We start from the raw sequence: 11602 nt of genomic DNA on the forward strand, positions 1-11602 counted from the left end.
AAGAGGGACATCTAGTGGGCCAGTGATGAAACAGAAAAAGATATGAGCTCTGCCATGGCAATTGTAATGGCGGCAGGCAGCGTTACAGGAGCACACAGTGACTCTCAAGAGGAGATGGCAGAAGTTGTGCAATCAGGAAGTTCTTATAAAATTAGCAATTAGGTTGTAAAGCATCAAACTGACAAAGCAATTTTCTCTCAACTGTTAACCAGCGATACTGCATTAAATGTAGGTGTTGCTGCAAAAAGATATTAAATGTGCTTCCTGGTTTTGGGGGCTAATTTAGATTTTGCAGAATACAACAGAAGTGAGCACACCTCTTTGCTTAATATCATTGAAATTGCATCACCTTCCAGTCATAGCATCATATTTAAACTGACGTAACTCCACCTAAGCTGTGTTTTCTTATACTCGATTACACTTTATTGATCCCACAAGGGAAACAGATTTCCACATATCCCAGCTTGTTAGGAAGCTGGGGTCAGCCCCACTATGGTTATACCCCCTGAAGCAAATTGGCTCAAGGGCCTTGCTCATGAGCCTAACAGCAGCACCTTGACTTGAACCCTTGACCTTCTTATCAGTAACCAAAGCCTTGACCGCTGAGCCGCCACTATCTCAACATGGTTTCTCATAAATCCTGGTCTTTTGGCTGAAACTGCATCTATATTGAAAAGGTAGAGCCTAAAGTAGAAACTAGCATAAGAAAGAAATATACCTGGGATCACCTTCGCACATGTTTTACCTTGAATGTGCCCAATTGCATGAATGTGGGAGCTGCAAACACCAGAATAAACACTCTGTCAGTTTAAGATCTATGGGCCGTGTCAGTTATTGTCTGCATCATGGCTCCATACAGAAAAGAACTGTCCGAGAACTGAAAAATCTTAGCCCTGAGCCCTTGCTTCTGATGTAAAACTACAACTTTTGCTCCAGAACATGAAAAGAAGCCTAATGAATATTCAGAGTGCGTTCTTTGTTCACATGAGACCAAGATTCATCTGTTTGGGTCAGACTGGGTCCAGAATGTTTGGCGTGAATCTGACCAGGACGACTACAGCGAATGCGTCGAGGCGCAGGCGTGAGAGTGTGATAACATGGGGCTGCATGTGCACAAAAGGTGTTGGGAACATGACATTTACTGGTGACACCATGAATGCCAAAATAACGGCTGACAAGATGACTTCCAGTCTCCAGAAACTTGGCAGATGAGGAACAGTCCAGCATAACATTCCAAGGCGCACTGCCAAAATCACAGAAGAGTCTTTAAAGGGGGAAAAAAATGAAAAAAAAACTAAACTGAAAAGACCTGGCCAAGTATGTTGCCTGACTTGTATCCAAGAGTCCACCTTCAGGAAATTTTAAAGAGAAATGTGGAGTTACACAACCTCTCCAGCAAAGAGCAGCAAAAAAAATGTCTCTTAAGAACCTGAGAACATCTCTCCAGAGATTTAGTATCCTCCATGTGGAGATATGAGTCTCTCATCAAAACTAAAGGTGGACACATGAGGTACTTACAAAATAAAATATTCAAATCTTAGACAGTTCTGACTGTGGGGCCTTTATTTTGAAAATATGAAATCTAAACTGTTTTTGCATTTAAAAAAATACACAAGAGCAAATATCCTACTGTTCTACTTAGAAGTAACACAAATACTGTAAGGTGGCACAATTTTTAATCATTACACAGGGGTCTGCTTGCTCCTGTTGGATATTTACATGCAGTGAATTTAAGTCAAGTAAAAGCCATTTTAATCATACTATTGTAAGAATGCTTTAAATGCTTGTGAATCTATGATGGATGAAGTACTCCAGTCTTCAAGCATAATTTTGTTAAAGCACAATATACATAATTTTTGGATTTATTAAATAGTTTTTAATGCGTTTGCTCATTAAAAGAAGACTATTTTAACTGTTATGTGATTAATAAAGGTATGTCAAATATTTATTTGCGCAGTAAAATGTACTGGCGATGACATATCAACAAATTAAAAATGCTAATATTCAACGTACAAGTATCTCAAATTGTAGAATAAAACGCCTGAGCACATGTAATGAGTTATTTTTCCACCACTGCCTTAAAAAATGAGCGACAAATAAAAATGTTGTCATCATTTCCACATTTTAAAAAAATAAATGCCGACTTATTATTTACTTTTTTATCTGAATGCTAGTCTTTTTGAAATTAGAAGCTGTGTTTTGCTCTGCTAGCAAACAAGCTAGAATATATTTTTTTTTTGCTTGTTTGTTTGTTTTTACTTTTTTTGTGGTATTTGCTTCATTAACTCACTCTTCACCAAAAAAATAGTACAGGTTGGTTGTGTTTTTGTTATTTTTGCATTTGCTGTTGCAACCCAAACCACAAGGGGGCGCCTTGACACGTTAGGGGGGAAAAAATGTGTTTTTATCAGGAAATCAACCTTTGGCAGACATGTCCATTGATAGTCAACACGTGTAGGAGGTGAGATTACATCGTAGAATGTTGCCATTGAAACATCAAATGCATTTTTGTCTTTATCAGATTAAAAAAAAAAAAAAGCACGTGGATCCACAATGGCAAGGCTGCTCAACAAAGTAATATTCAAATACATCTTATAAATACAAAAAAAAAATGTAATTAATTAGTCGGTCATTTTAAACTAGATTTTGTCGAGATTCGCTGTTTTTTAATATAAAAAAAATAATATATCCATTTTATTTTTAGACGCTATTACAATGCTGTACGTTTATTGTAAGCAATTTCTGTTTTTACAAAATAAAATAAAAATAAAAATAGACCGCAGCAACAACAAAAAGCATTTTAAAAATGAAAATAAGAACCGGTATGGACCACTACAGTGAGTGAGTGACAGCTGGAAGCTAAAGAAACGCCTCGTCTTATCTCACCTATATGCAAATGTCCCGCTGGGCTCCGCGTGCCTTCGTCTGAAAGCAAGAGAGGAAGAAATGATTCTCCAGGTGGGCGGAGCTTCGAGGTCCAGGCAAACTTACTGTACTTTGAAACTTCAGCAGGACTTCATAAGTGACTTCTTCTCCCAGATGGAACACGGAGACGAAGAGAGAAGAAGCGGAGAAGGTAAGTTCTGCTCCTTCTCTTGCTCGGTGGCATTTTGTTGACGAGGCTGTAACGTTATCTGAAGCGTCCCGTCGCTGACCTACTTGTTACCTGTATCAGGTAGAAGCCACACTGTCAGGGCGGCTCGGAAAGCAGAGACACTGTGTTTAAGTTGTGTGTTTATTCCTACAAAATACGTTTCTTAGTGTTGTGTTTAACTGAGAGAGTCCCAACTTTACAGTATGTTGACAGCACAGGTCTCTTATAGCTCATAGGTGAGGTGTTTTTATTTGATTTTAATTCCTAATCATTAGAATTACTATTAGTATCAATGACAGGATGTTTGTTTGTCCCCATATCTGATAAATAGAAATAATAAAACAGGCTGTAGTGATGTAACTGAAGGCACCACTTTTTTAATATTCTTTTAATCTGCAAATTACTTCCTTTATCAGCTGATTCGGTTGATAAAACATCAGAAAATTACCCTTCAGCGTATCTTAAGTATCTATGAAATCATTTTTTTGTCTAGAAATATTACATTTTCCACAATTTAAGACTAAAAAAGAAAAAAAAAGAAGGCAGTCCTCTTCATATCGGAGCACCAGGAAGTACGGAAATGTTGACATTTTCACTGAAGAAAAGACATAAAAGGTTAATCAGTTACAAAAGTTGTTGATTAATTCTGGGGTTAGTTTTTTTTAGTTGATTAGAGCAGCTCTAAAGTCAGTCGAGCTGTTGTGAATACGCTACAAGCATTGTTTGATCTCTGGAGAAGCAGTTAAATATTACAAAAAACAGTCATGGATTCCAGTGGAGATACCTGAGTTTACAACCACATATGTCAGGCTGAATTTTTGTTAAATTGTGTATAAAAGTACACATGAAATATCTGGATTCCTTCAGTGTAAGTGAATGGTGTGACCAGTAAAACGTGTTACTGGGGCTTTATATTTTACTCACTGTAAACGTGATCAGACGTCGAAGAGAAAGTGGGAAAAGTTCAGAGAGTTGTGGAATGATGTGATGATTTTTAACTTAATCCAAACAAAATGACACAACTGGATGTTAAGGGTTCAATTATGGATGGATGCCTAATCACATATTATTTTTCCTCAGTCACTGGAAGAATATCACCATGACGAAGATGTGAAATGCCTTCCACGTTGCTAAAACGATCCTCGGACGCTTAAAGGATGGATCAGGCTCCTCCCAGCCAGAGCTCAGCTTCAGAAGCAGACGGCGAGGAGCTCCAGCTGAGAGTGGACTTCTTCAGGAAACTGGGTTACTCCTCAGCAGAGGTGAAAGCCGCTTTGACAAAGTCGGGCCTGAACACGGACACTAACTCAGTGCTCGGAGAGCTGGTCAGGAGCAGAACCAGCACCTCCAGCCCGGACAATGACGAGAGAAGCACAAGCCAAAAAGACTCTCTGCTACCTCCCAGCTGGGCTCTGGGGCCCAGCAGAATCACGCCACCACCACCATCGGGGGACGGAAAGAACCCCGAACTGAGGCCTGTTGTCATCGACGGCAGCAATGTTGCTATGAGGTGATTTACTACTTTAAGCTTTACCTGTAAAACAGTGAAACACCTGTAAAACAACAGTTATAAAGCTGCCAGCGCTCATCACCGTCTTTTCTTTCAACTGTGACCCTGAAACACACACTTCCTGCACTGCTCTGCCACTTGACCTTTAGTGAGGGCGTTCACCTCGCTGCCTGTGCATGTTTTTGCAAAAGCTGCCGATACAATATGCAAATTCCTCCCCTGAACCGATCAGAGGTGTAATTCATGAGTAGTAGCCAGAGGGAACGTTTCCTTCCACACACTTACAGGAAAAAACCTTCAAAGACAAGTCGTGTTCTCAAAAATCAACTCTACTTCCCTCCTTTAGATTTTACAGTTACATAATTGATGCATGTTATCTCCCTCGCATGTCTTTACAGTCACGGCAACAAGGAAGTGTTCTCGTGTCGAGGCATACAGCTGGCAGTCAACTTCTTCTTGGACAGAGGTCACAACACCGTCACCGTGTTTGTTCCCAGTTGGCGCAAAGAGCAGCCCAGAGCCGATGCCCCCCTAACAGGTGAGAACACAGGAAGGAGAGCAAACCAAGCAGATGGATGCTTCTCATGACTGTAGGTAGTTTTAGCCACGAAAACAAGAGAATGGTTGAGTAAAAAAAAAGTCCTGGTTAAAATAGGAATGATATATTTTTCATTCATTCCTGACCTTTAAAGTCTCACTGATAACTGGAAAAGGAATAAATATACTGTATCTGCCCTTGTGTTACACAATACCTCAATATGTGTAGCAAACATGACAATCATTTGTGGGTCTGTCATATCACTCAGAGCTGAATGCACGTTTATCTCTGCCCTGTGGCTATTGTTGCATTTACAATAGCTACCAAGTTTTATCCAGTGTTAGAGAAATAACTCGTTAATACTCCAGTAATAGTCCCAGCCGACACATCCTGTAATACCTTGTAAAACAGGGGCTTGTCCTTGTAACACTTGTTGTCGCACAAGATTAAACAAATGAACGTGAATACGACCACCACCTGGTCCTCTCTAGCTGTAGCTATTGACCAATCCTGTAAATGTTATGTGATTCATTACTGTGACATATGAGTTCGTGCCAAATGTGTGGAGCAACACAGTCAGGATTGCGAAACAAAAATTTCCTCAACTGGCTAACAAATTACCCGAGCAAGGGTTGACGTGCAATAAAAATGATTTGCCGTTAATTGTTTTTGGGGGCATGTACAGTATCGTAACCTTAGACAGCAGAGCACAATAAAGGACTCTACATTTCTGCCGGCTGTGTCACTGTAGTCCGTGGGTGTATCTGTGCAGTCGAGATTAATATCACATCTGTCTTTCCTGGAGTAGAAAAGCTGCCTTTTATTCAGTCCTATCTTGTTTTCAAACTAGCTGTGCTTTTATAACATCTGAAAACCCCGGCACGGCTTTATAGTAAAGGGTGGGACATCCTTTTCAAAGTGACACATCAACACCTTGCGGCTCACATGATTTAGTAACCGTGCAGCAAGGGTGGAGCAATCCAAAGGTTTTATTTTAATCCGTGAACAAGGAAGTAAAAATATGTCTGCAGGCACTTCTGGGAAAGCCCCAACAGGAAGTACATGTGTTTTTTAAATTCTTTTTATCAATGCCTACTGCACATTACTAGCAGGGTAAATGTAATTAACTGCTAACAACCATCTACAGCAAGAGGTTCAGTGAACAGTCACCCTGAGAACAAAAGCACTTTGTTTAAATAGTGCATTTAGGTAAACATCACACGACCTGGCCCCTTGTTCGTTTATACAGAGTTCATGGTGCGTTTCATTCCATTTCAAACTAACAGAGCGTTCATTATGTTTTTAACTGTAAAGTAAAAAGATATATTGTGCATAGAGATAGTTATGGTGTCTTATGTTTTCTATGAATGATCTCTGAGACTTTGTAAAGTGCTTATTGGATTTTTTCTTGAGCTTTTCATTTCTGTAACTTGAACATTCAGTTGCAGATGATGATGGATTGGTAAAGGACTGAAAGGGCAACTCTTCTACGGTACTACAATTCTTTAAACCTATCTTTTTGTACTTTCAGATCAACATATTCTGATGGAGCTCGAGAAGCGTAAAATAGTCGTGTTCACTCCATCACGCCGTGTCGGGGGAAAGCGAGTGGTTTGCTACGATGACCGCTTCATCGTCAAGTTGGCGTATGAATCGGATGGAGTGATCGTATCCAATGACACCTACCGCGATCTCCAAGGAGAAAGACCTGAGTGGAAGAAGTGCATCGAGGAGAGACTCCTCATGTACTCATTCGTGAATGACAAGTAAGCAGTGAGCCCGTTGCTCTGCATGAGCCTGTGTGATGTCACTTCTTTGTCCCAATTCTGTCCAATGTCATTCAGAGAGGCATATTGCAGCTTGAGGGAAACATAATTATCCATCAGCTGAGATTGTCATGAGTAGATGAAGTAATGTCATTTTTTTTTCCAGATTCATGCCCCCAGATGACCCTCTTGGTCGTCATGGTCCCAGCCTCGACAACTTCCTTAGGAAAAAGCCGCTGCCTGTGGAGCAAAAGAGACAGCTCTGTCCCTATGGTGAGATATGATTAGCATTGAAATAAGGAAGTGTTCCACTTCACCACTACCCGTTTTTATACTGCAAATGCATTGTTAGACTTTTCACTGCTGGGACTTGTGCATAAATGTGGTTCCCTAATGAGATCAGTTTTGAATATCTTTTGTGTTTGTGTCCTTTTTTTTATTTCCTTCAGACAAAAAGTGCACTTACGGCATCAAATGCAAGTTCTACCATCCTGAGCGGGCCAACCAGTCCTATCGGTCCTTAGCTGATGAACTGAGAGAGAAAGCCCTGATTTCTTCTGTGAAAGAAGAGAGAAATGTCAGATATTCACCCAGACAGCTTCAGTCTGAGCCTGGGCCTGCTCACAAGGCCTGCGTCCATCCTCGAGAGTTTATCACAGAGCTCACAAGAGACCAGCAGTTTTCTTCACATTCCGGTCCGGTCAGTGAAAATGAACTGCTGTACTGGGACGATCTCAGAAACGGTACAAATCATATGCCATGCTCCGTGCAAGGAAGCCAGTGTCAGAAAGAGTGGCCTGGGCTGCACTTGATGACAAAAAATTACTATGCCAACACGCCCCCTGAGTACCAGGATTCTGGCTTTGGCTCTTTTGAGAGTCAGTACTCTGATAATTCACATTCCCTCAGCAACTCCCACAGACCAAGGCCCCAGCATCCGAGTGCCCTCGCCGTACCTAAAAATGCCCCAGAGCATTTAAAGAAAAATAACAGCAGCCAGTCCTGCAGGTGTTGTTCAGCAGCTCACCAGCAGCATCATGGAAACATGGACCCAAAAGGCCAACCCCACTATAACACCTACCCTTCTCATTTGTTCCCACCTGGTGTGCCCCAACAACACAGCCTCCCCGGCCATTTCCATTATAGCGGAGCCCCCCATCTCCAGCAGAATTACTGGTCAGATCCCTTTCAGGGGCTTCCCCTCGCCAGGACATCCAGTAGTCTCCCCTCTTCAGTCAATTCCTCACACTCTCACAACTGTTGCGGCTTCTATAAGAGTCATCAGTGCCATTCCTGGGGCCAACAGCAGCCATCTTCCGCTGCATTTGACCCTCAAAGGTTAGAGCTCCGCAAGAATCTGCAAGCCATCTTCAACCCACAACAGGTGGATGCAGTCATGGAGATGTTCCCACATCTGACAGATCCTGAGAAACTGGCTGCAGAGATACTTAACATGAAGACTCAGAGAGGGATGTTCTGATTATTTTTCTGTCCCATCCTTTCAAGATCAACATGATACTTGTGATGACCTCAGTGGCATCTGGAGCGTTTTGTCACAGCAAAGAGTGTATTGTATAGTGGCTGTAGGTGAATGTTCTTGAGTGTTCTGTGCAATGTGCAATTCAAGAAATCAAATGTGACTTCCTATGAATGAACAGGTTAGCTAATCTGTTGAGTTCTCTATATTTGTATGACATTGTAGTCAAATGTGACCTTGTCGTCCGTGTTTTGGATGAAAAGTGCCTCTAGACCAAAAACTGTTCTGATGAACTTTCTAGAGTTTTGACCGTAGATGCATATTGCATCAAATATGATCTATTGTAAGTTCTCATGCAATAAGGAATTGCTGTGTAAAGTATTACTTCTTCTTTTATTTCCATCATAGTTCTCCAGAACAGCCTGCTGTTCGGTATTGTCTCTGTGAGGTGCAGCTACAGTATATTTAAACCTGTACAACAGCCGCCCGATGTTCTCAGCCGGTGTCAATCGAGTAGAGCAAGCTAGGAAAACGAAACTGAGGAAACTCATAGAGTGACTTTGGCACGAGGGAAAGAAATGTGCTGGTGCATCCTCATCCTTTTCCTGTGAATCATTCATCTCATGAAACATTCTTCGAATGAACTCTGTCTGTAACAATGAATGTGTATGTGGGTCACTGTGTGATTGGAAATGACAATAAAAATGTGGAATTGTAAAAAAAAAAAGTGTCTTGGTAGTAAATCACTTACTGTAAATGTTTATTGTAAGATAAGAATTCATAAGCATAACATATAGCCAAGAAGTCTCATTTTACTCACCAAGTAAAATAAATTTAACAACTCTTGTTGCTTGCCTGAACAAGTCTATGTGTGTTCCAGCTAAAAAAACAAAACAAAATGCTTTAACTAATCTGTGAATTTAAAGAGTGCTTTTTGGTACTAAGGATGTCAGTCTGTCCATGAGTCGCTGCTTTGGTTGATTGAAATGAAATTAATTCTGACAACTACTACATGGCTTATTGTACAGACGTCTATGCCCCCCAGAGTGGGAATCGTAATTACTCTGATCCCCTGACTTTTCCTCTAACACATGACATTTCCATCAACTAAAGCAGACCTTTGAGTTGAATGCGCAGTGTGTAGGATTTATTCAGGGGGCTACAGATTGCACAATACCCCTTGTCAATACCCCTCACCTCGCCCTTCCCTTCCAAATCTCGGAGGATCTACAGTGACCATTAACACACTGAAAACAAGAAAGACGTACTCTAGAGTCGATGTTTATTTTTGTCTTTTTAGGCTACTGCAGAAGGATGACATTGCAGCCATGTGGAAAAGGACCTGCTCCTTCTGTAAATAGAAAAGGCCCATTCTAGGGTCGTGACACCACAATCACAACAATTCGGACTTTTTTAAAAATAAATCTTATACATTGGACCTTTAATTTGCTATTTAGCAACTGTTACAATGCTAACACACTCAACTAGGAGAGTGAACATGATCAGCATTACACCTGCTAAATGCTAATGCTATTAACATGTTCGCATTGTCATTGTGAGCATGTTAGCATGATCATGTGAGGATTGAGCTCAAATCTAGTGTCACTGAGCTACTGGCCTATTGTAATAGATCAGACAACAACACAACTTCCATGTGCACCAAATAAATTGCTAAAAATACCAACAACACAACATATGGCCCCACTTCTCTTGACACTCTAATCCAATGCCAATGCTGTTATGAGTGTCTATTCTTTTGAAATTTTGTTAGTTACTCAACACGTTAATTCTTCGTTGTCTGTTTGAAGAGGCTGTTTTTGGAGTGCATTGGTCTTGATTTTCTGTTCTGACTATTTCAGAAATGTAAAATATGCACATGATCCAGTGGAGCCAAAACAGCATTTGTGTATTCAAGGCCGGAAATCGCATGACCATCACCATGAGTGGTGCGTGATGGTCGACTAAATCTAAATATTTAAGTCGTGCAGTTTTCAAGTGTTGTGTTCAGTGCAATGTTTTAATTTCTGTCAGCTTGTCGAGAAATGTGAAGCCAGTGTGGTTGTCTGTTTGTCACGGTGGGAAATGACTTCATACTATATTGAGGTCAAATCGTCAGTGTCAAGGCAAAACAGACTTCATCTTGTACTGACCTTTGAAACATGCTATGTTTGACAGATATGAAATACAGCCACGACCTAGAGTTGTACTCATATTTGCCTCAAGTGAACGTCCCTTTGGGCCAATATTTGAACATCACTCAAGACAAGATTTCTATTTTTTTTTACAGTGATTAACTGGTTTTTCTTAAGACCCACAGTTGACACTCAAAGCTAACCTTTTGCTGGTTTAACAAAAAAACATGTTGTGTAACTCTCGCATATAATCCCCCACAAGCTTCACACGACACCTTGGAACTGTTTGTTCAAATGTTAATTTTATTGTGAATACAATTAAATGTATTCCTTTTCACAGACAGGAAACATATCTTATATGTTTATGCGTGCATTTCGTTGCCTCATCATAATGAGGCATCACATCCATAATTACTGCTCTGCATTTATTTGATCCATCATGGGTTCATGGGTAATTCTACCTGATACATTTCTGTCTGTTATTCCCAGGCCATCAGTAGTTTGTGGAATGGTACAAAGGCACCATATCCAGGTTTGCTGCAAAAAGATAGAAAAGAAGTCCAAATTTAAAGCATAATAGATGGACAAGACGAGAAATAAAAAACAAAACACGGCATGTTGAACATTTGAAATGCAGGGTAATTCATGTGTTTGTTGTTTTTCACAACTAAGTCACAGCTGTCATTGCTGTATGTGAGTTCACACCTTACATTTCAAGGTCACACCTCATTTCTTAGGTGCTACAACTTAAGCCTGCAAAGGTGTGTTGAGATTTGCATATTAGGCTCAGCCACTAAGTGCAGAGGATTTTAGCGAAGTATGTCTGAAGGCATAGTTTGTCTTAAGGTGTGAAGTGTTATGCCAGCATTCACAGATAACCTATTATGTAATTAAATGTATTTAGGTTATGCTGTGGGACTCGTGCTTAAATAACAGAGAGACTGCTGAGGCCATTACTTAACTGCCAGAACATAAAATGCATTAATGTGCTTTGTAAATCCGCTGTGATTTATGAATGAAAGAAATGCAACTTTAGGTAAATCAGCACCTCAAGCCATTAAAAGGGTTCAAAAGCATTTGAATGA

The 11602-nt window shown here is 40.5% G+C and overlaps 1 protein-coding gene across 1 annotated transcript; it reads left to right on the top strand.

The window, feature by feature from the left end:
- Positions 1–3000: 3000 nt before the first annotated feature.
- Positions 3001–9112, top strand: zc3h12aa (zinc finger CCCH-type containing 12Aa). The gene is made up of 6 exons (XM_008277380.1): positions 3001–3076; positions 4175–4604; positions 5003–5142; positions 6674–6908; positions 7075–7181; positions 7358–9112. Exons 2-6 carry the CDS (start codon positions 4252–4254, stop codon positions 8386–8388), a joined length of 1866 nt encoding a protein of 621 aa, XP_008275602.1. The 5' UTR covers positions 3001–3076; positions 4175–4251; the 3' UTR covers positions 8389–9112.
- Positions 9113–11602: the final 2490 nt, after the last annotated feature.

The sequence above is a fragment of the Stegastes partitus genome, unplaced genomic scaffold (genome assembly GCF_000690725.1).
Source record: "Stegastes partitus isolate 25-593 unplaced genomic scaffold, Stegastes_partitus-1.0.2 Scaffold97, whole genome shotgun sequence".
Lineage (NCBI taxonomy): Eukaryota > Metazoa > Chordata > Actinopteri > Pomacentridae > Stegastes > Stegastes partitus.

Coding starts and splice junctions, on each gene's coding strand:
- zc3h12aa (XM_008277380.1), top strand. CDS start 4,252: ATGGATCAGGCTCCTCCCAGCCAGAGCTCAGCTTCAGAAGCAGACGGC. Junction 5,143..6,673: donor AGCCGATGCCCCCCTAACAG/GTGAGAACACAG, acceptor TTGTACTTTCAG/ATCAACATATTCTGATGGAG. Junction 7,182..7,357: donor GAGACAGCTCTGTCCCTATG/GTGAGATATGAT, acceptor TATTTCCTTCAG/ACAAAAAGTGCACTTACGGC.